We start from the raw sequence: 22,437 nt of genomic DNA on the forward strand, positions 1-22,437 counted from the left end.
AGGTTTTTTGGAGTCAGAGGCAGAAGAGGGAGTTTTTTTTTTCTCTCTGTTATTTCAACTTTCCAAATCTTCCCTGTCCCACCACCCCAAATGACTGACTCCAGTCTCTACATAATAATCCAGACTGTATACCATTACCAATTCAATTCTTAAAAAACTATTCACATCAGAACTATGAATGGCTGCCTACTTCTTGCTATGAAAGGGTTAAACACTTGCTTGCTTTCCAAGGCCCTCCTGTCATGTCCTGATCCCATCCTCTTCATCCAACTGTACTTTCTAACATAAAATCTCTTATCCAAACAAAGATGCCCTAGCAAAGCATGAGATTCATAGTAGGTATTCCAGAACTAGTTTTAATCAGACTGAATACAGCACCCCTCACTCCATGCTCCGTGCTCCCCAATCCCTGCCTAGAATGCTCTCCTTTAATCCTGACTACCCAAACCCTACTCATCCTCCAGGACCCACAGAGCATCAGCTCCGTCAGGAAGTCACTGCTTATGTCCCCTACTCACTGTTCTTTGCCCCAACACACTCAGCCTTTACACCCATAATCTCTTGTACTATTTCTAATTAATTTGTTGGTAATGCTTATAGTACTTTCTATTTAACAGAGCACTCTTCTACATATACAATCTTATTTAATCTTCTCAACAACCCTGTGAGGATGGAATCACGCTCTGCACTTCACTATGGCTCAAGAGAGTTTAAATGAAGATTGCAAAGCTAGTTGATGCTGGTATCAGGTCTTGAATCCCCAACTTTTGATTTCAAATTCTGTATTTTTGGTCTTCCTTATTTGATTATAAGTTCTTTAAAGTCTGGGACTACATTTTGTAATTGATGTCCTTTACCCTATAAAATTTTACGAAGTTCTGAACACACAAGAGGTCTCTAGGATTATCTGTAAAAAGGAGAAGTGAAGTTAAGAAAAGAATTGATGAGCCATTAAGAAGTGAACAAGTGAACTTGTAAGACACACAGTGTGGTTACCGGGGCATGGGTTATTACAGATGGAAAGGACTTGCTCAAGTAGCCCTTTAAATATGCCCTATTTTCATCCATCATCCATTCTCTGTTCTTCCTTTCATTGATTCAACAAGTGTTTACTGCACACCTCTTATGTCCCTCATACTGAGGCAAATGAGTCAAATACTTTCTTATCCCTCAATCCTACCTCTAATATAAACCCTACAAATTAGAAAAATATACTGTTTTTATGTGTGTATATAGGTAAATAACTTCCTATCATCTATCTATCTATCTATCTATCTATCTATCTATCTATCTATCTATCACCTACCTATCTATTGCCTCTGTCCACACAATTGGACCCTGACTCACTGTAATGATTAAAAGAGAAAACGAGAACAAAGCAACTTGAGTGAGTTTACTATCCTCATTCCTATATAATAAAGAGGTAATATGCAAATTGACCATCACTCCAACACACAAGATGGCCACCCCCATGTGGTCAAAGATGGCCACCCCCATGTGGACACAAGATGGCCAGCAGGGGAGGGCAGTTGGGGGCGACCAGGCTGGCAGGTGAGGGCAGTTAGGGTGACTAGGCCAGCAGAGGAGGGCAGTTAGGGGCAATTGGGCCAGCAGGGGAACAGTTAGGCGTCGATCAGGCTGGCAGGGGAGTGGTTAGGAGGTGATCAGGCTGGCAGGCAGAAGTGGTTAGGGGCAATCAGGCAGGTGAGCGGTTGGGAGCCAGCAGTCCTGGATTGTGAGAGAGATGTCTGACTGCCCTCGTGGGGTCCCAGATTGGAGAGGGTACAGGCTGGGCTGAAGGACATACCCCCCCTTACCCCCATGCACGAATTTCTACCGGGCCTCTAGTATATCCATAAAAACATCAAAATACCTGGGTTTTCTTTTGAGGTGAAAATGAAAATAATTTCTTTAATCTTATCATAGTCTTTATCCATATTAGTTAGAACTAAACAGATCTTCATAATATGCTAGTTGCCAAACATATAAGAATAAAAGAGGGTTATCATTTCTTATCCCAGCTCTGTGAAATTCTAATTGACACCCCCCGCCCCCGCCCCGCAACTATTTGCAGAAATAGCATCTTCCCAAACTTCCCAATAATGTTTCAACACTAGTCCTGGAAATAGTAGAATCACAAAATTTTAATATGAAAGGGATAGTAGAAATTAGGACTCACTTATTTCCTATGACAGAAAATAAGACTCTAGAAAGTTTAGGTGATTTGCCCAGGTTCAAACAGAACAACTCGGCACATCCTAAAATAAACACCTAATGCCCGACTCCTAGGTCCAGAGCTCTCTCCCCTCCTTCTACTGCCTCAATTCATGCAGTTTTCCAAACTTCAGAGTTAATTAATGAAATAAAGATTTCTCTACTATGAAAGTAAAAGATCTTATAATGAATATCTCAAGAGTTTAGAAATAATCTTCAAGACTTAATTAAAATTATTTGACATTTAAAAATAAATAAAACTTACTGGTTCCTATGGGATGGCACTGATTTTCTGATGACTTCAGCTTTTTGAGCAAATAGGTTGCTTTAGTCTACAATATTTAAATATTTTCTTTGTTTAATTTAATTTCTACAAAGTAAACTAATTTTTAGTATAGTTAGATGTCATCAAAGATGCTATGAAAAGAAAGCAACAAAAATAATTAGAAGAAACTCCTTTATTAATAAAACAACAATAAAATAGAACATAGTGGGTAATATTTTCAGTGTTTTAATCGTTTGGCAGTGCTATACTATACTCTTTTTTAAAATTATCTAATTTACTCCTAAGAACCTTATAAAACAAATGCTATCAGAATCTCTATTTTATAGATGAGAATACCAAGAGCAGAAAACATAAGTTACTGTCATAATACCTTAAGAACTTTTAACTAGTAAGTTCTGAAGCTGAGTACCAGACCCAGAACTAACTCCACATTCTATTTTCTCAACACAGTGCAATACTGTGTCCTTTCAGAAGTAAATGGGTCAACTGATGTTCACGGGGTTTTTTGTGTGTGTTTTTTTAAACAAAACCACCTTTTAGAGCCTCCATTCTGAAAGGAATACTGCTGCTTCTGATGATAATTGAGTATGAGGCTGAGTAGAGAATTATATTCTAGGCTGGGGGATTATACTTCTATCAGGATTTACACAGCTGGAGCAAGATAATTCTCTCTCCTGTTTTAACAATAAAATGTCTTCAGTAAAATGGGGATAAGAGATACAAGTAAAAATGTACATACTATAAAACAGTTTGTATTACATCAATGGAAAGGACATGTGAATTGTGGGTCTTTTTCTGGAATGCCACCATATACCATACCACACAGATATGAAAAAACCAAATACAATTTTGTGTTGCAAAGTGCTTTCTTAATATTAACAAACATTCTCATTACCTAACAGGAATCATTTGCATCTTCGATCTATTCAGATTTTTCACATTTTCTGTTTTCTGAAATGTAAAGATCACTGCTTATACTTAAAAGCACTTACGATTCTCATAGGTTAGACTCTTCATGTAAATTATACTTAAGTTTAAATTAAGTTTCTTCCCTAAATATTTAAACACATAAATAATCTCTAGCCATCCTGGCTGTCATTTTAAGCTATTTGACATTTATTGTTCTGAAGGAAAAAAAAAGGTCAGATCTATTAAATCTGCATTCGTACTTCTTGACATTTTTCTCCAACCAGATTTTCCCAAAATATGGTATTGACACTAATACTATGAAAGGAAGGAAGGTCCCAGCCTGTTTGGCTCAGTAGTTAGAGCTTCAGCCTGAGGACCAAAGGGTCCCAGGTTTGATTCCGGTCAAGGGCACATTGTACCTCAGTTGCAGGCTCCTCCCTGACCCGGGCCCTGGTCGGGGGCAATCACTCGATGTGTTTCTCTCACATCGGTAATTCTCTCTGTCTTTCCCTCTCTCTTACACGCTAAAAATCAATGGAAAAATATCCTCGGGTGAAGATTAAAAAAAAAAAAAAAAAAGGAAAGAAGGAAGGAAGGGAGGAAAGAAAGAAGGAAAGGGAGGGGAGAGGAAGGGAAGGGAGAGCCTTCCTACCTTAGCTGACAAAGGTGTATTTAGTAAGCCTTTGTGCTTCCTCCCTCGGCTACATTTGTCAAGGAGATGTGTGGGTACAGAAGGGCTGGAGCATGAAGGGAAAGGCAGGAGCTGGAGAATGCATGGCTTCATGATCTATTTAGCATGACCTTTGGTCATACTTCATGGAACATATGGAGAAAATCTGGACCCCTTCTGAGTGCTCTGTCCTTGGTCTGAACATTTGTCTTCTTGTCTCAAAGAAGGGAGTTCTTTTCCTTCTCTCCACTCACTCCTATTGCGGTTCTGCCCATTCCTACCTCTAAGCTGCAGCAACATAAGGTTAAGAGCCTCACTGCGCTCCAAGATTATCAGATTACAGTGGTAGAAACTTGTCCTCATTTGAAGCCCACCCCTTAAGGAGAGGATGTCAGGAAGGGAAGAGCACTCTGAAAGCCAGAGACAGTGAGGAAGGATGACAAAAGGAGGTTTCACAGCATTCATCATTGTTTCTCACTATACATTTGCCAATTTGTACATTTAATATGCTTCCCTAACCAGTCTGTAAACCTCACGAGGGCAAAGCCCTGGTCTGTTTTGTTCATCGCTATCTGAGCAGCTCCTACCACAGTGTCTGATATATTGAAGCTGGTCAATAATTACTTGTTAAATTAACAATTAAAAAAAGAAGAAGAAGAAGTCAATAAAAAGAAGAGGAGAAGAAAAAGAAGGAGGAGACAAAGGAAATTATCCAGGCTATGTGGAATAACTGGCTATAAACATTTAAAGGACCCTTATGTTGGAGAAAGGACAATACTTGGAAGCAGAAATGACAGTCACAAATAGAAACAATAAGACAGAAATTATAGGTGTGGAGTTAAACAGTCTGGGATTCAAATACCAGATCCTTGTAATACTAGCTATATGACTTTTGCCAGTTACTTAACCTCCCTGAGCCTCAGTTTCTTTATCTGGAAAATGGGAATAATAATAATATCAACCTTACCATGTTACAGAGAGGATTAAATAAAGTAATCTGTGTAAAATTATTCAATGGTAGCTATTATCATTAATATTGTTACAAAGAAGCAGTATTTAGCCAGTATGAAATATATGGTGTCCCCCAAAAATGTATACACACACTTTGAATATTTATAAAGGCAGTTTATTAAAATATATTTCATTTTCAAAATTGAGCTATCAGCTATTAAAGTGTGTATATATATTTTTGGTACACCCTATATTTTCCTAACAGATCTGTCCAACAAGCACAGAGCAGCCTCATAAAACAGTGATACCCATCTCCCATGAACATTTAAAAGTATGACATGGCAGGAACTCTATTTTAAGAAGAGACTGCCGAAGCAGACAGGAGCCTAGATGGGATGCATGTAAGGACTGTATGAGTCTGAAATGCCCAGACTGAGTGGTCTTGCTATACAACTAACCCCTCCCTTTCTGATACTAAAACCTCCTTTCTCTTTAGCTTTTTCCCTTCTGATTTTCCACATTAAGAAATTTCATCTATCCTTAATACATCTTTTCTTCATTCTGCTGAACTCTGACATCACTGACATTTCATTTTCTTTCTCTTTTCTTCTTCCTTTCACAGACTGAATGACTACATAAGCACATTGTGCTTTGATCTCTTCAGCACTCGTGCTAAACTTCCTTTTGCCTATGCCAGCTCTCCAGAAGGCTCTGGGACAAACACAATGGTCTTCCCCTGGAACATCTGCCTCCCTTAACTTCCATGACACTACACAATCCAGTGGCCTCTTTTCCTTCTTGTGAGCAAGTTCTTTCTGATAACATCATTGACTCCATCCCACTAAGGATGAACTTTCCTAAATCCAAGTTGTGACCTTCTTTTCCCTTTCTTCTACTCAGGAAAACACATCTGTTCTCAAGAATTAAACCACCAGGTCCATATAAATAACTCCCACATTCATATCTTCTGCTTGGACCTCTCACCTGGATCCTGCTTCCATTCCATATCTTCATGGGCATACCAGATAATCCGATCTTCAGATGGATGCCCACTACAGTTGTTACCGTGTTAGTCTCTCTACCCAAACCAGATCCTCTTCCCAGCTATCTCCTTTATCAGCAATACCATCAGTCTTCAAGGTCCCAGGCCAAAACCTTAGACTTTTGACTCTTTCCTTTTTGTTCCTTTTATATCTGGGCATCTCTTGACCCAGCTCTGAGTTCCTCACCTCTGAGCCAATGCAACAGCCTCTCAGAGCTCCAATCCAACTACCATCTCTCTTTGCAGTCCAGGCCTGAAACACATGACCAAACTACATTTCCTAAAGAATCTGCAGTCCACATGCAGTCAACATGCATCCCCACTACACACACACCACACACAGTCTCTCCCTCTCTTGGTTCTTGTTCTCTCTCTCTCTCTCTCTCTCTCTCTCTCTCTCTCTCTCTCTCTCTCCCCCCCCCCGGCCCCAATAAGCAATTATTCTGTCTCTGAGCATTATTTTGTGCTATTATTGCTCTAACCTGGAGATTCCTTCACCAGTCTCTTTTCCAAGTCTAATTCTGTACTTTCTCTATGACCCTATTCTCAAATCACCTCCTTCTGTAAGTTTTTCCTAACTCACATCTATCTTAATTCCAAAAGAAAACCATCATTCTTTTGACCTGATGCTCTGTCAAAAGGCAATAAACGTATTCTTTCTAAAATTACAGAGTTATAATTTCCTGTCTCGGAGGAACTTCACCTTTCCCATCCCGTACTGTAAAAGTAGAACTCATTAGCCTTTAAGAGGACGGTTTCAAATATCTGGATGTATAGAATGAAACTGCCCCTAATTACCCCAGCAAGAAATGGCATCTCCAAGCCTCCACTGAACCACTATAACCACTTGTATCACTTATTCAGCCATTCAACTGTTGCCTTCCACTTGATTTATCTATTAGCATGCCTTGTCAGCCTTTTCTCCCCAACTAGTATTGTGAATTCCTCCCAGAAGAAAAATATTGTACTTCATTCAACTTGATAAGGGCTCAATTAAAAAAAAATTAAACCAATAAATAAGCATTTTCTCAGGCAAAAGTCCAAACTTATAGATATCCATAAAGAGAATTCCCTTGTCTAATTTCTATTTAGTAAGCACTTCTCATACAGATCTATATTGGATATAGGGCAATATGATCTTGATTTCAAGGTTCATTATATAGGTTCTCTGACATGATGGAACAACAAGCACTGGATTAGCTCTTATGTAATAAATGGCCATAAAATTGAATAAAATATATGAAAAACCCTGTTTTCATTGGATAATAAGTAGCATAATCCCTTGGAGAAAGAAAATAAATGTAGTAGGCCCTACCACTGCTGTGATTTGCTGCCTGGAGGCACTTACCACATCCTGACACAGGAAAGATGGACTAGACCCAAATAGAGTATGGTGGTCTCACTGCCCTGAGATATCACAGAATAGACTTTGAGAAGGCTGAAGCAGCTTGAGTTTCCAGGGAGCCAACCAGAAAAGGAATACAGATGGGAGAGAGAGAGCGAGAGAGAGAGAGAGGAAGAAGAAGAAGAAGAAGAAGAAGAAGGAGGAGGAGGAGGAGGAGGAGGAGGAGGAGGAGGAGGAGGAGGAGGAAAGGAAGGGAGGGAGGGAGGGAGGGAGGGAGGGAGGGAGGAAGGAAGGAAGGAAGGAAGGAAGGAAGGAAGGAAGGAAGGAAGGAAGGAAGGGAGAAGGAGGAGGAGGAGGAGAAAAAGGAGGAGAAGGAGGAGGAGGAGGAGGGGGAGGGGAGGAGGAGGGAGAGAAAAAGAATGAATGAACAAAAAATGAAGGTGGGGAAAAGGAAGTCTCTACAAAACTGCATAGGGGTCCCCTTGAGTCTTTGGCGGAATATTAAGTTGCTCATTTCATAGGGTGGAATTCCACAAGGCTGAGCAAAGAACAGCTAACAGGGAAAAAAATACCTTGCAGGGAACTATAAACTGAGTAACTTCTGAGCTCACACAGAGTTGGAAAATGTTTAAGTGCTTACTAACCAGAGTTAAGTACTTAATATCTAGAACCTCGTTGAACATTCAGTGGAGACCCCAGAAAGTCCAAACTTTAGGAGTAGGCCTAAACTAAGCATGGTTAAACTCCCTCTAACAAAGCTTGACAATAATTCTTAAAAGTATTAAATTGATGAGCAAGTAAATTAACTCCCTAGCCAACAAAATTGAAATCTTAATGAAGACAACAAAATCCATAAACTCAGGAATGTAATATTTGTAACACACAACATCCAATAAATAACTGCTAGGTGTGCAAAGAAGCAGGAAAATGTGACCTTTAACCAAGAGAAAAATTGATCAATAGAAACAGACAAAGAAATGGCAGAAATCACTTAATAGACAGAAAGCAATTTTTAAAAAGTTATAAGTCAGTATAAGTATTTTTATTGAGGGCTTATTTTGTGCTGTTGTTTTAAGAGCATTATATATTATCTCATTTATTCCCATAACAGCCTTCTGAAGGAAGTAATTTCTGTATTATTTTGAGGAAGCTAAAGCATAGAAAGTTTAAGTAACTTGCCTACTGTCAACCCAGCTTCTAAGCATTAAGGCTAAGATCTGACCCCAGGTAATCTGGGTCTAATGGCTGTGTTCTTTTCTATACTACCAGACTGCCTCAAAAAGAACTTTAATACAGCTATTATAAATATATTTAAGGATTTAAAGAAAAACATAATGAGGAGAGAAACAAAAATAGGTATAGAAATTCTAGAGGAGAAAAAATGCAATATCCAAACTGAAAATTTATTAAATGGGCTTTTTTCCCCAGCAGGTTAAACATGGCAGAAAAGAGTGAACTTCAAGACAAGCAATAAAAACTATCAAGACTTGCCCAGCTGGTGTAGCTCAGTGGTTGATCATCAACCTATGAACCAGGAGGTTATAGTTCAATTCCCGGTCAGGGCACCCGGGTTGTGGGCTCTATCCCCAGAGTGGGGCATGCAAGAGGCAGCCGATCAATGATTCTCTCTCATCATTGATGTTTCTCTCTCCCCCTCTCCCTTCCTCTCTGAAATCAATAAAAACATATATGTTTTTAAAAAAACTATCAAGACAAGTTCAGGAAGAAGGAGGGCTGAAAAAATTAACAGGCCGTTAATAAAATGTGGGAACACATTAAATAATATAACACTTGTAATTAGATACCTAGAAAGGTATTTTACAAATGTGATGAAAATTATAAACCCACAAAAGAAAAATATTTTCAACAAATGCCAAACAAGAAACACACACACACACACACACACACACACACTCTACAAGGTACATCATAATCAAATTGTTGAAACCCCATGATAAAGACAAAATCCTAATGCAGAATGGGGGTGGTGGGTTGGACAGAGACATTAGGGGAGATATACATAAGGAAACATCTGACTTCTGATCAGAAGCAATGCAAACCATGTAACAATGGGACAAGATCATACAAGTGCTATCAATCAAAAAGTATATCCAGTGAAAATTTTCTACAGAAATAAAAGCAAAATGAAGATACTTTCAGTAAACAAGGACAGAGAGAGTTTAAATACAGAACAATGGCACAACATTAAATATTAAATCCTGAAGGAAAAATGTTATTCATTGAAACTGATTTTTAAAAAAAAGAACGAGGGGTTTCCAGTGCAGCAAGATGGAAAAAGCCCATTAAATTCTATTTATCCTGCTGCTTACAAATAAAAATTCTGAACCAAATACAAAACACAAACAAACAAAACCCAACTATCAAAAGACTCTGAAAAGTAAATAAATCAGGAATATTGAGAAAGAGAAGTCAAAATCTATAAAAGTAACCCATATGAAGGCGAGTTTTCCCTCTTTACCTCTTTTCTCTTGCATCTGTGAGTCAAGTTTGGGCACCCATGGGCGGCACCTTTCTTTCCAGCTAGAACAGTGATGGCGAACCTATGACACGCGTGTCAGCACTGACACACGCAGCCATTTCTGCTGACCAGGACAGCAGCCAAAATTCTAATAGAAACTCTGTTAGAAACCACATCTTTCAGGCCAGAGGACTGGGAAAAAGGGGCCCCTTCAGGCCAAAGAATATGAAAAGAATCCCTGTTTTGTTTCTCTTTGTTATCTCTCTGTTTTGCCCAAGAACAACCCTAGTGTCAGAAACTGTGCAGAAGTTGTACAGATAGGAAAAACTGTGAGTTCACGGAAAATATCAGAGAGGAGAGAGCTATAGAGGGAAACATGTTAATTCTGTGAAGAAACTAGCCCAGGGTCCCAGCTCATCTCTGAGCAGCACATATGTGGATGTGCAGACAGACTCAAAGCAGCATAACAAAGGCTTTAAGAAAAAACTAAAGTTTAAAACACACCCAAGCCTCAGACCAAACAACATAATGTTCAAAATTTTCCTGGATACGATATAAAATTAATCAATACACAAAAAATGTGAGCAATAATTATGGGAAGGATAATCAATAAGTGCCAATAGTAAGATGATCCAGATGTTGGTATTATCAGAAAAAAACTTTAAAGAAGCTATCTATTATAACCATATCCCATAAGGTAAAAGTAAGCATTCTAAAAAATAAATGATAAGGTAGTTCTAAGTAGGTAAATAGAAATTATTTTTAAATAGAAAATTTAAACTGAAAAACACAATATCTAAAATTAAAAATTATAGCAAAATGGAAACAGAGGAAAGAGTCAGTAAACTTGAGTTCAGAGCATAAAAACTGTTCAATCTACAGAACAGAGCCTACTGGGGATCAAGCCTACAACCTGGGCATGTGCCCTGACTGGGAATCACACCGTAACCTCATGGTTCATGGGTCAATTCTTAACCACTGAACAACACTGGCTGGGCCAAAATTGAATTTTTAAAAATCACACAAGATACAACTATATGTTTTCTCTAATAAAGGTACCAAATATAAAGACATAAATTAAAAGTAAAAGGATACAACAAATATACCATGCAAGCACTAACCAAATATAAATATTACTAAGAATAAAATGAAATATGACATGATAATAAGAGAGTCAAATAATCAAAAGAAGACACCTAACAATTCAAAATTCATGAAGCAAAATTTAACAGAATTGCAAGGAGAAACAGGCAAGACAAAACTTGGAGATATCAGTACTCCTTTATTGGTAATACATGTAACAGACAGAAAATCCGTAAGGATACAAAAGACCTGAACAAAACTATTAACCAAACTGACCTAATTGACATTGAACACTCCACCCAACAACAGCAGAAAATTGTGTTCTTTTCAAAGTGTACATGAAACATTCAGTAAGACAAACTATAAAATAAACCTTAAAATTTTTTAAATAACTGAAATCAAACCAAGTATGTTCTCAGACAATATCAGAATTAAACTGGAAAACAGTAAGAGAAAGATAATTGGGAAAATGTCCAAATATCCTCACCTAAAGCACACATGAATAACCATGGGTCAAAGAGAAAGCCAAATGGAAAATTAGAAAATATTTTAATTGAATATAAATGAAATTCCATTACAACATAATGAAATTTTTTAAATACAGCTGAAAGTTATTAGAAGACATTTTTGCATTACACGCTTATATTAGAAAAAGAAGAAAGGTGCCAAATCAATGATCTGAGCTTTCAACTTAAGAATCTAGAAATAAGAAGAGCAAATTAAACCCAAGGCAAACAAAATGAAGGAAATATAATAAAATAAGAACAGAAATCAATGCCATTAAAATAAAATTTAAAAACAGAAGAAACTGGTATCACAGAATGTTGGTTTTTAAAAAAATCAATAAAATTGGTAAACCTCTAGCCAGGATTACCACCAAGAGAGAGATTATGTAAATTACCAATATCAAGTATGAAAGAGGGGACATCACTATTTACCCTACAAACATAAAAAAACAGTAAGAGGATATTATGAACAACTTACCCTATGTTAACTCAACAACTTATATAAAATGGACTAAATTTCTTAAAGGATACAAATGGCTAAAGTTCACATAAAAAGAAATAAATAATCTGAATAATCCTATAATTGGTATAAGATAAATCTAATTAGCAATTAATAAATCTAGTCCTTGGTAGGAAAATGGGCAAATTCTTATCTATATATATAAAAGCCTAAGCAACTATTCGACCATTCGACCAGTAGCTATGATGTGCATTGACCACCAGGGGGCAGACGCTCAATGCACAGGCATGGAAACATGGAACAGATAGATGAATCTCCGAGGGAAGGGGAAAGGAGGGAGCATGGGAGGAGATTAACCAAAGATCTTATATGCATACTAGAGGCCCGGTGCACAGATTCATGCACTGGTGGGGTCCCTCAGCCTGGCCTGCAGGGATTGGCTCTCTGACATTCCCCGAGGGGTCCCGGATTATGAGAGGGCACAGGCCAGGCCGAGGGACTGACCCCACCGGTGCATTCGTGCCTCTAGTATTCATATAAAGGAATAAAACACAGAAATTTTAAAAAGAAAGAATACTGGTATACACAACAACATTGATGAATCCTACAGAAGTCATATTACGTAAAAGAAGCCTAACACAAAGGGGTACTAGTACATATAATATCATTCTATATACTTGAAGTTCAAAAATAAGCAACACTAATTGATTACATAGAAATCAGAAGAATGCTTACCTTGGGTATGGGGGAGATACAGACTAGAAAAAAACTGGAGGAAACTATCTGATATAAGAAATGCTCTGTATCTAACTGAGCAGTGATTATATGGATTCTGCACATGTGAATTCTCATCAAGCTGTACACAAATTAATGCATTCAATACTATTTATTATATTTGTCATTCTTCAATTTAAAAAAATCATTTTCGGATGTAAAATGCAGATTCTTATGTCCTATACCAGAGATTCCTTTCCAGAAAAGTTTGGAATTGAGAAAACTGACTCCAATGAAAAAAAAAAACACATTTTGAGAAACCTTGGGGAGGAGCTATATAAACCCTTTGCAGGACTACTGAACTGTTAACTAAAACCCAAGATCTATCTCAAATTCTGGTACCTTTGTACTGCTGCTCCTTAAGCCAAGGGTTGGTTGAAAACATAGGTGGATGAAGCAGAATCTCAGCACTTTTTATAATCTTGTATATTCATTTTTCTACTACCTTATATATTTATTCTTAATAACCCACACTGAAGCCTTTCATATAAGTTATAGCATACAATGCTCTAGAGACTCCATGAGGAAGTCAAGACAAGTTTTGTATTACCTCCTTTAGGAACAAAGATCCAGAAGCTCAACAAGATTAAGGGAGTTTCACAAGATTTCCAACCTAATAACAGGCATCTATACTAATAAAAGCCTAGGTGGCCCTTGTGCCCTCGCGCAACACCCTCATGTCGTCACAAGATGGCCGTCCCCACATTGTCACAAGATGGCTGCCCCCACATCATCACAAGATGGCCACCACAAGATGGCTGTCAGGGGAGGGCAGTTGTGGGCGATAAGGCTGTCAGGGGAGGGCAGTTGGAGGTGAACAGGCCAGCAGGATAGGGCAGTTGGGGGCGATCGGGCTGGCAGGGGAGGGCAGTTGAGGGCGACCAGGCCTGCAGGGGAGGGCAGTTGGGGGGAGCAGGCTGGCAGGAGAGGGCATTTAGGGGCGACCAGGTTGGCAGGGGAGGGCAGTTGTGGGTGATTGGGCCAGCAGGGGAGGGCAGTTGGGGGCAATCAGGCCGGCAGGGGAGCAGTTAGGGGGTGATCAAGCTGGCAGGCAGAAGTGATTAGGGGCAATCAGGCAGGCATGCAGGCAAGTGGTTAGGAGCCAACAGTCCCGGATTGGAGAGGGTGCAGGCTGGGCTGAGGGACACCCCCTCATGCATGAATTTCGTGCACCAGGCCTCTAGTATATCATAACAGAATCTAAGTCTTCCATCTCCTTTTCTAGTGTCCTCAGCCCCATGGAACATTTACTTTAATTATCTTGACTGAGAAGGTGGAAATGATCTATAAAGAAGATCCACCCATGCCCACTCTCATGAACCATATTCCAATAAAAACTGAATAAAAGATAAATAAGAGGAAAAGAAAAACATAGTCAATGGCTTAAATTTTCCATTGGCTAGTTGACTCCCTTTAGCCTTTTCCTTACTCCCAAGAACTCTGACTGCCACCTCTGCATGCACCTATTGTTACTTAACCACAATGGTAGGGTCAAGGTGAAAAGACTTTTAATTAAACAAGTGGTTGGGTATATCTTACCCAAGGGAGCTCTCCTTCTGACTAGTCTGGGACCTTCCACTTTCTGGGATGCCTACATTATATCACCAAGTGATTCTGATTTCCCTGGGAAAAGACCCAAGCTCAGAGCAGCCCTGCTGGAAAATCCATCACAAGATTTACTGAAGAAGAAAAAAAGTTGTTCTGAGAAATCTGGCTCACCAAAACAGGTACCAGAATACCTCCTACCCCCTCACTACCTCACTGCCAGGCCCAAACCCTCTTTTAACTTCTCCTTTCTCACACCTTGACCTGTGTAAAAGAGCCAGGTCATCACTAGACTAAGAAACACTGGCCACATCCTAGACCAGAGGACAAACGATGGTTCTAAGGGAGAAAGCATCCATAGGGCTCCTTGATAGCTTTATTCACAGCTCTGTCCATGTGACTCCTGAACATCTACAATCATTCTCCCCAATACTCCCTATTCTTCACCTACTCCCAAGCAGAGATGATGTCCATGAGCTTCTTTTGGAGGCAATCACTCAACTATGGCTTATAAAAGCAAACAAACAAGTAAACAACAACAACAACAAAAAAAACACACTCCACCTATAAAATGCTGTGTGCTTGCTTAACAGCTTCTTTTAGGTTGAGGTACTTTCCTGAGGCAACCTCCCACCAAAATCCCTGGGCCCTGTGTTTCCATGGAATCTCAAAGGTTTAACTGCTATTAATGGGCTCATGTCCGTTAACCAATTGGTCCTTTCCATCTCTCTCTCCTGCCTTCCACTTGACAATGAATGGTGAGGCTAGAAATGTAAGGAAAGGGCACAGCTTCAGCTAATTATAACAAAGAAGTTACCAGAGGCCAGTGGCCCAGCACCTCTCTAGGCATGGAGGGGCTTGAACTGCATAGATCTCTCTGTTAGGGAAGATCCGCTATCAAAAAACTACTCTTCTGTAATACCTCTGTCTTGTTCTTCCTCAGTATTCGATTTCATACTTTTAAAAAGTTAAGGCTTGGCATCTTTCTATAGAAGAAAAATAATTGGATTGTGAATATAGTGCTTTAATCTTTGGACTGAATCCAGGGTCAAAAAACCTACAAGAAGATACAAGTTGATAGAAATTAATTAAATACCACACCTCAATCCTTTTTCTCATCCACAATTTGGAGAAAGACCTCCGATAGTGAGAAAATAGAAATTAGCACACTGGTTTCTCTCCCCATTTCCACCAGATCCTATCTCTTATCTCTTAGAAATTAGAAGTTCGTCACATGGGGAACCCACAGCTGCCAGGGTTGCCACATATGGCCACAAATAAGGACTGCGCAACTCCAGATGGCACCATACAAATAGACTAAAATGTATATGCAATGCTGGGGTGTTGTTCCTGCTAGGGAAAACCATATGGTTCATATTGATGGAGTACTGTATTTTGTGTATTTTATTGGGTTAAGGATTTACATGTATCATCTAATTTAATCTCCATGACAACATCTCGAGATAGGAACTATTACTATTCCCATTTTTCTAATAATGAAACTTGGCCTCAAAAATTTTAAGTGAAGGCTATTGAACACCAAATATTTTTTGCAAAACCTTATAACAAGGATAAATTAAAGTTTTTCATCTATTTACATGTTTTGGTTGTTTATAATCTCCACCTTGAGATGATTCCCTTCGTGGAAAGAGCCCTCATTTGAACAAAAGGTCTGTGGTCCTATTCAGTAATACAGTATCTAGCACCTCATAACCTCTCAATAGATAAATGAAAGTTTCATATCTATCACTTCCTACCTATACAACCTTGAAAAAGCATTTCAAACACCTAGATTTGGTTACTCCATTTATAAAATAAAACAAATACGTGTGCTACCTACTGTAGGATTGGTAAAAATAATAAATGTGAAAGTGCATTATAAATTGTAAAGTCTCACACAACTATAACAGGACAGTAACCTTTATAATAAAGAGGTGATATGCAAATTGACCCTCATGCCCTCACATCACAAGATGGCCACCCCCACGTCATCACAAGATGGCCGCCCCCACGTCATCACAAGATGGCCACCCCATGTCATCACAAGGTGGCCGCCACAAGATGGCCGCTCCCACATTGTCACAAGATGGCCGGCAGGGGAGGGCAGTTGGGGGTAATCAGGCTGGCAGGGGAAGGCAGTTGGGGGCGATCAGGCCGGCAGGGAAGCAGTTAGGTGTCAATCATGCCAGCAGGTGAGTGGTTAGGTGTCAATCAGGCTGGCAGGAGAGCGGTTAGGGGGCTATCAGGCTGGCAGGCAGAGTGGTTAAGGGCAATCAGGCAGCCAGGCAGGCGAGTGGTTAGGAGCCAGCAGTCCCGGATTGTGAGAGGGATGTCTGACTGCTGGTTTAGGCCCGATCCTATAGGGGTCCCAGATTGGAGAGGATGCAGGCTGGGCTGAGGGACACCCCCGCCCCCCCCACCCAGGGCCTCTGGTAATGGTTATAAAGGCAAAATGTCCTTTAGGAGTCAGGCTGGGCAAATTCCCATGAAGTGAGTTTATCAAGCAGTAATCTGTAATCAAGAGAGTGGCAAGGGACTGCAACTTCTGCAGACCCAACTCTTCCTCTCTTCTCCCTCCATGCTAGTCCCTCCCGACCTTCGCCTTTCAAATAGCTATATTTACTCACAGCATTGCAAAAGGTTTTCAGGTAGCCAGTTAGGAGTCCACCAAATCTAGAACTGATATCATCTTCTCTGTCCAATGACTTAATGATGCACACACCTATAGATGCATCTTAATGCTGTGGTGAGTATGCCTCCTCACACTGGATATACAGATAACACCCCACAGAAATATTCTGTGTTTAATCTGGAGGCAGAGAAGAATAAACCCAGTAATTTCAAAATATTTTTCATTAACAAACTTCTTGTAAACACTTCCCACCAACTTCAAAGATGCATATGCAATTATTTTCTTTTTCTCCTAGAAGCACCAATACTCAAAGGCTCTCAAGAGTTATATCTCACCATGGCAATCACTTTGTAAGTTATATAGATGTCTAATCACTATGCTGTACACCTGAAATGAATACAATATTGTATGTCAACTGTAATTGAAAAATTAAAAGTAAGTTAATAAAACCAAAAAAATAGTTGTATCTCAAAATATCCTGATTCCTGTCACTGTTCCCCACACCAGATCTCCTGCCCATTGTGGCTTCTCAACATTTGAAAATATAGAACTGATTAATTATGAACTCTGTGGCTTGTCTGACCCACATCTCACCTTACTCTTTGCTCCCTTGGAATTCCATTCCATAGTGGGGGAGTATCAATTGCAGAAAATAAGGTTTCCCTGATACCCAATCTGAAGTTTCCTTCTACAAGTATCATCCTATTACTTCTATGGGCCACACTATATAACTCATCTCCTTCACTGCCACTCTCTCTCTTCAGATATCTGTAGATTGTTATCATAGCTTTCTCTTCATTGCTACTTGGCCCAGCCATATATATTTAATTATTTTCATCTGTCATCATAAATCAGTCCCTTCAACTCTTAAATCAGCTCTCTGCTCTTCTCTGGACTAGTTCCAACTTTCCCAATTCACCTCCAATAACTGATATTCCTTCTGGGAGCTCCAATTTCATTTCTACCTTCCTTAGCTCTCTTTGTCCTTCCAGAAATGAAATGGGAAGGGACTGACAGATATGTGAGGTTAAGAGTCAGATGTATTAAATTACATACATCTATTTTAAATTGATCAGGTCTTTTCACAGTACATGTGAAATCCCTAATCATATAGCCCCTTTCTTGGAGTGGGAAGAAGTAGAGTGATTACAGGGAAATAGGTCCTCCTAACCCACAAATCATCATCCTCTAGGCCTCTGCCTAGGAATAGCAGAAGCAAAATGTTAAAACATCTATAAAATAGGCTACAGAATGCAGCTGTAAGCCATATGGTGGCCTCCGGGCAGACATCTTTTCTGAGGTTTGGGCTCAGGGGGCACTATCACTGATACAGTCCCAGCAATAGCCTCTCTACCTCTTCTCCAGGAATGGGTGCTATGGGGAGCTGCCTCAGACTTTGAAATGCTGACCCCATTTGTGAGTTCAAAGCAACCCACATAGAAAAAAAAAAATAGCGTTTCATGTATTATAAGTCCTCTCAGGCATCCTTTTGTCCTCTCAGCCAACCCAAACCACAAGTAATTCAAAGTTATTGCTTTGTCTTGACTGGGTACTTTTCCATTTTTACCCCATCCCTAGTTATGGTCCTATGCAGATTTAGAAAGCTATCTTCAGTCAGAAAAATGACTACTCTAGGCCCCTCACCACAACAGTAACAGAACTCCCATCTTCTCCTCTTCCCTCCCAACAGATAACCCTATCAGCATGGTTGTGCCCCTCAAGACCAGACCACCAGTCACTTGGAAAGAATCCGGAAGAAATAGACTAAGTAGTGCCTATTTTCCCTTTGTATACTTGAAGAGCCTATGTCACAGAAGAGTTAAATGTCTTTTCTATAAATCACAGCCTATATAAAAAGATTAAATCCATTGCCTCAAACATGATAAATAGTAAAATCAATCCAAGTGTGAGAACCTAAGCTTAAATTTTCAAACAAGAAAATGAATGAAACCATAATGATGTAAGTTGCCCCAAACACAAAACATGATATGCAGGGTGTGTCCATTCCCTGTGCTTTAATGTCCTCGTGGCTTCTGTGGGTTACACATGCAACATTCTCTTTTAGAGCCTAATGTTTTTGTAGTGGATATAAAAATGACTTCTATATGGATGTGGACTTTTCTACTTTCATGTCTATGAGCATCTCTAGAGCTTTCCCATCACCTCTTGTTAAATGACCATGGGTTCTAGCAGTCTAGATCCACTATTGATGTGCTACTGCTGGGAAGGTCTTACAATGGAGACTATATCTGAATGTAAGACAAGAAGCTAGCCCTGCATGGCCAGATGCCTAACTGAAGACAGTATACGTCTCAGGGCAGGAGAGTCCAGCCTTTTCCAAGTGTGATCACCACAAGGCCCAAAGTGCTTTTCAATAAGCTGGCTGTCTCTCTGGAGGTCATAGGGAGCTCATCCAGTTACACTTAGTGTCTTATTTGTTCCCATCAATTATCATTTGATCCAAATCCTGCTGAAAAAATGCTTGGCCAAAATTTCTAGCTTTTTAATGGCAGAATCCTGGCTCTTTCTCAAACAGGATTGCTAGATGTGTCAAATGATGCATAAGGGCTTGGTCCAGTTGCCAAATGTACTGTGCTGCTGAGGGAGGACTTGGGGTGCTCACAATGCTTCATTGCTGTCAGTATCAGAGCAGCTCTTAAAGCACACTCCTCTCTACATGAAACTCCCCCACTCAGCAGCTTCATCTCTTATCTAAGGCTCGACTAGAGTATATTCTTCAAATGCATTACATATGTGACACTTCAGAGACATCCACTAATAACTTCATGCAACCTGTATTAGGCAAGATCAGGACCATAGAAAGACCCCTTTTACCTGTCACCAACATCTAACAACAGGTGATCTAGACTGCTAGGGCCTGTGGTCACTTAACAAGAGGTGATGGGAAAGCTTTAGAGATGCTCATAGACATGAAAGCAGTAAAGTGGGGGGAAATCCACATTCCCAGAGAAGTCATTTTTATATCCATTACAAAAACATTAGACACTAAAAGAGAATGTTGCATGTGTAACCCACAGAAGCCACAATGACATTAAAGCACAGCTGTTCTTTAAAAAAGTTTCTGTGGTGAGACAACAGTATTGGTCTCCTAACTCATCAGACCCTACCTCTTACTATGGATTAATATATATTCCAGCATTGAGTAGAAAGGGGTCATTTTAGATGCCAATGCCACGAATGTTAATGCTGAAATATGCATCCAAACTCTGTTTTGCTTGAGGACCACATACCAGTATGTTTACTGTGCAATGACTGAGGAACCTCAGCTTTTGAATATCCCTGCTGATGAGAGGATTGCATGTATGTGGGAGTATGTGTGTGTTGGGGCAAGCATGGAGATACTTGTAGCTCTACAATGGGCTTTTTTCAATGCTTTCCATCCAATTAATTCTAAACATTAGTAACCACTGGAGCATAAGAATTTCATTTCTTTCTGATGATGAGAATGACATAAAAGATGCTGGGTTTGCTCAAAGGAATTAGTGTAGGCTTTTAAAAGGCATGGTTTATTTTCTGTGCTTTCTCATTCATTTCCATTGTCTATTTTATTTACGAGTCTTTCCCCAGTGGTCTTATAAGAGAAATATCCATTCAAAACCAACTGATTTTCCAGTTAAGGATACTATGGGAAGAGATAGAAGTAATTGCCTACACACATACACACACATATATACACACACAACCAACTCAGTGAATGTGGGCAGAAAATGAGAGCGTAAATGGAACAGAAACCTCATTTCAGGAGTCCCCAGCAGAGAGATCTGCAGTGAAACAGGCCTGCCAGAGACCGTCATCCAGAGCTGCTGCTGCAGACATTTAAGCTAAGAACTGGAGGGAAGGAAGGGGACAGGGGAAGAGAGGAAAATCAACTATTATCTCTCCTTGACTTCACAGTGACTCCCCAAAGGAAGACAATCTTGGCAACTTCACTCCCTCTCTTCGCATCTTCCTCCTGTCCCCTGTACCTTAGTTCCTCTAGGATTTTCTCACCACATCTGAGAGGAAGAACAAGAGTTTGAGAGTAGATAGCAGACTGGGGTTGGGGAGGAGGGAGTAGAATGAATTCATGAAGAAGAGGCAATCTCTAGGTAACGCAACATTTGAAGGAAACAGCTGGGTGGAATTCAATAATATGACGAGGAATTCTACATTCCCTGAGAAAGTATACCACATTACCCAAACCTGTGGTAGCCAAGCAGAGGAACAAGAGGAAGGGAAGATGGGCAATAGTTTTGAGATCTAGAACTAAACTTGAAACATACAAGCAATAGGTTCATTTCAACTGTCCCAGGGACCCCCAAAGAAGGGCATCAATTTTGGTTGGGATCCTGTGTAAGTCAGAAGGAGGAATTCTGCCATGAGCAGAAAACTTTTTTCCCAATTTGGTTGCTGAAGAGGAAAGAAGACCCTTAGGGAAAGGCTGCGTTCTTGGGGAGGGCGGGGGAGAAAATATGGTCTAACAAGGGGGAGAGGTTTGCAGAAAGAGGAAAGGGGGCCAAGAACCAGAGACTGAGGTTTTGGAAAAGGGAGTTAATTGACAGTGGTTCCAAACTGATGTGTCTAAAAAAACAAATCCCTACAAACTCAGGCGGGAGCTGCTCACCGATCCTGAAGATCTGAAAGAGAAGGCGGGGCTGAGAGGCGCGGATCGCTGCTGACAGCTTTCCCTCTCTGCCCACTTCCGACGCCTTCTTCTCAGGCATCAGGCGGATCCTCAGCCGCCCTTCGCCATGGCGAATCCACCAGCTGAACAGCTCGCTGAGGTTGAACTGGAGCAGCCCTGCAGTCGCCTCCTCTGGGGGCCCAACACAGCCCTCAAGAATCGCCTCCTCTCCCAACTCTAGCACAAGCTGCTTGGCCCGCCTTAGCTTGCGAACCGAGCCGCCCTTCAGCACCCTGGACAGCGTCCGTGCCGGGGCTGGCGAGCTGGCTCCCGCCGTCCTAACTCCGGGTAGTGGCCCCACTAGCCTAAGCAATGGGGCGCAATCTAGAGCCAGCGAGCTGCGCGCCTCCAGCCTGCTAGCCCTTGGCTGCGAGGGGGATGGCGGCGGCAGCAGCAGCTCCCGGGCATAGACGCGGAAGAGCGAGGGCACCACGAAGTCCACCGCTAGGCTCTTCCTCTGCAGGCGCGAGTAGCTAAGCGGCTCCCGGGGCTGCAGCGCAGACCCCATGGCCAGTGAGCCCACGCTCTGGTTGGTCTCGGTCTCGGTCTCGGTCCCAGTGCCAGAGGCTGCTGCTGAAAGCAGGAGCAGCAGCAGCCATAAGAGTCCTATGGCTCCCATCCCGCCAGAAAGGTTATTTATATTAGTCTCCCGACTCTCCAGAATCCAGCCTCACCCTTCTCTTCCCAAATGAGAAGGGGCTCCAAACAGTCCTTGGTCCTGAAGGCTCCTTCCACCTGATTTCTATGGAATTATGCGTGCACTCGGTTCTCTCGCTTTCCTCCAACTGCACGGAGGCCAGCAGGAGTCTCAATAAAACAGGGCTGAAAGCTCAGGGGCGTGTCAAGAAACCCTGAAG

General features: G+C 40.7%; 1 protein-coding gene across 1 annotated transcript in view; it reads right to left on the reverse strand.

The window, feature by feature from the left end:
* ALK (ALK receptor tyrosine kinase) overlaps positions 1–22,199 on the reverse strand; it is a gene marked incomplete at both ends in the record, with an annotated part of 583,016 nt that extends 560,817 nt beyond the window's left edge. The window contains one exon of the mRNA XM_079791596.1: positions 21,521–22,199. Coding sequence (XP_079647722.1) covers positions 21,521–22,199 — 679 coding nt within the window. The remainder of the gene's footprint in view (positions 1–21,520) is intronic.
* Between the last annotated feature and the right edge of the window lie 238 nt (positions 22,200–22,437).

The sequence above is a fragment of the Cnephaeus nilssonii genome (assembly GCF_951640355.1).
Source record: "Cnephaeus nilssonii genome assembly, chromosome: 15".
Classification (NCBI taxonomy): domain Eukaryota; kingdom Metazoa; phylum Chordata; class Mammalia; order Chiroptera; family Vespertilionidae; genus Cnephaeus; species Cnephaeus nilssonii.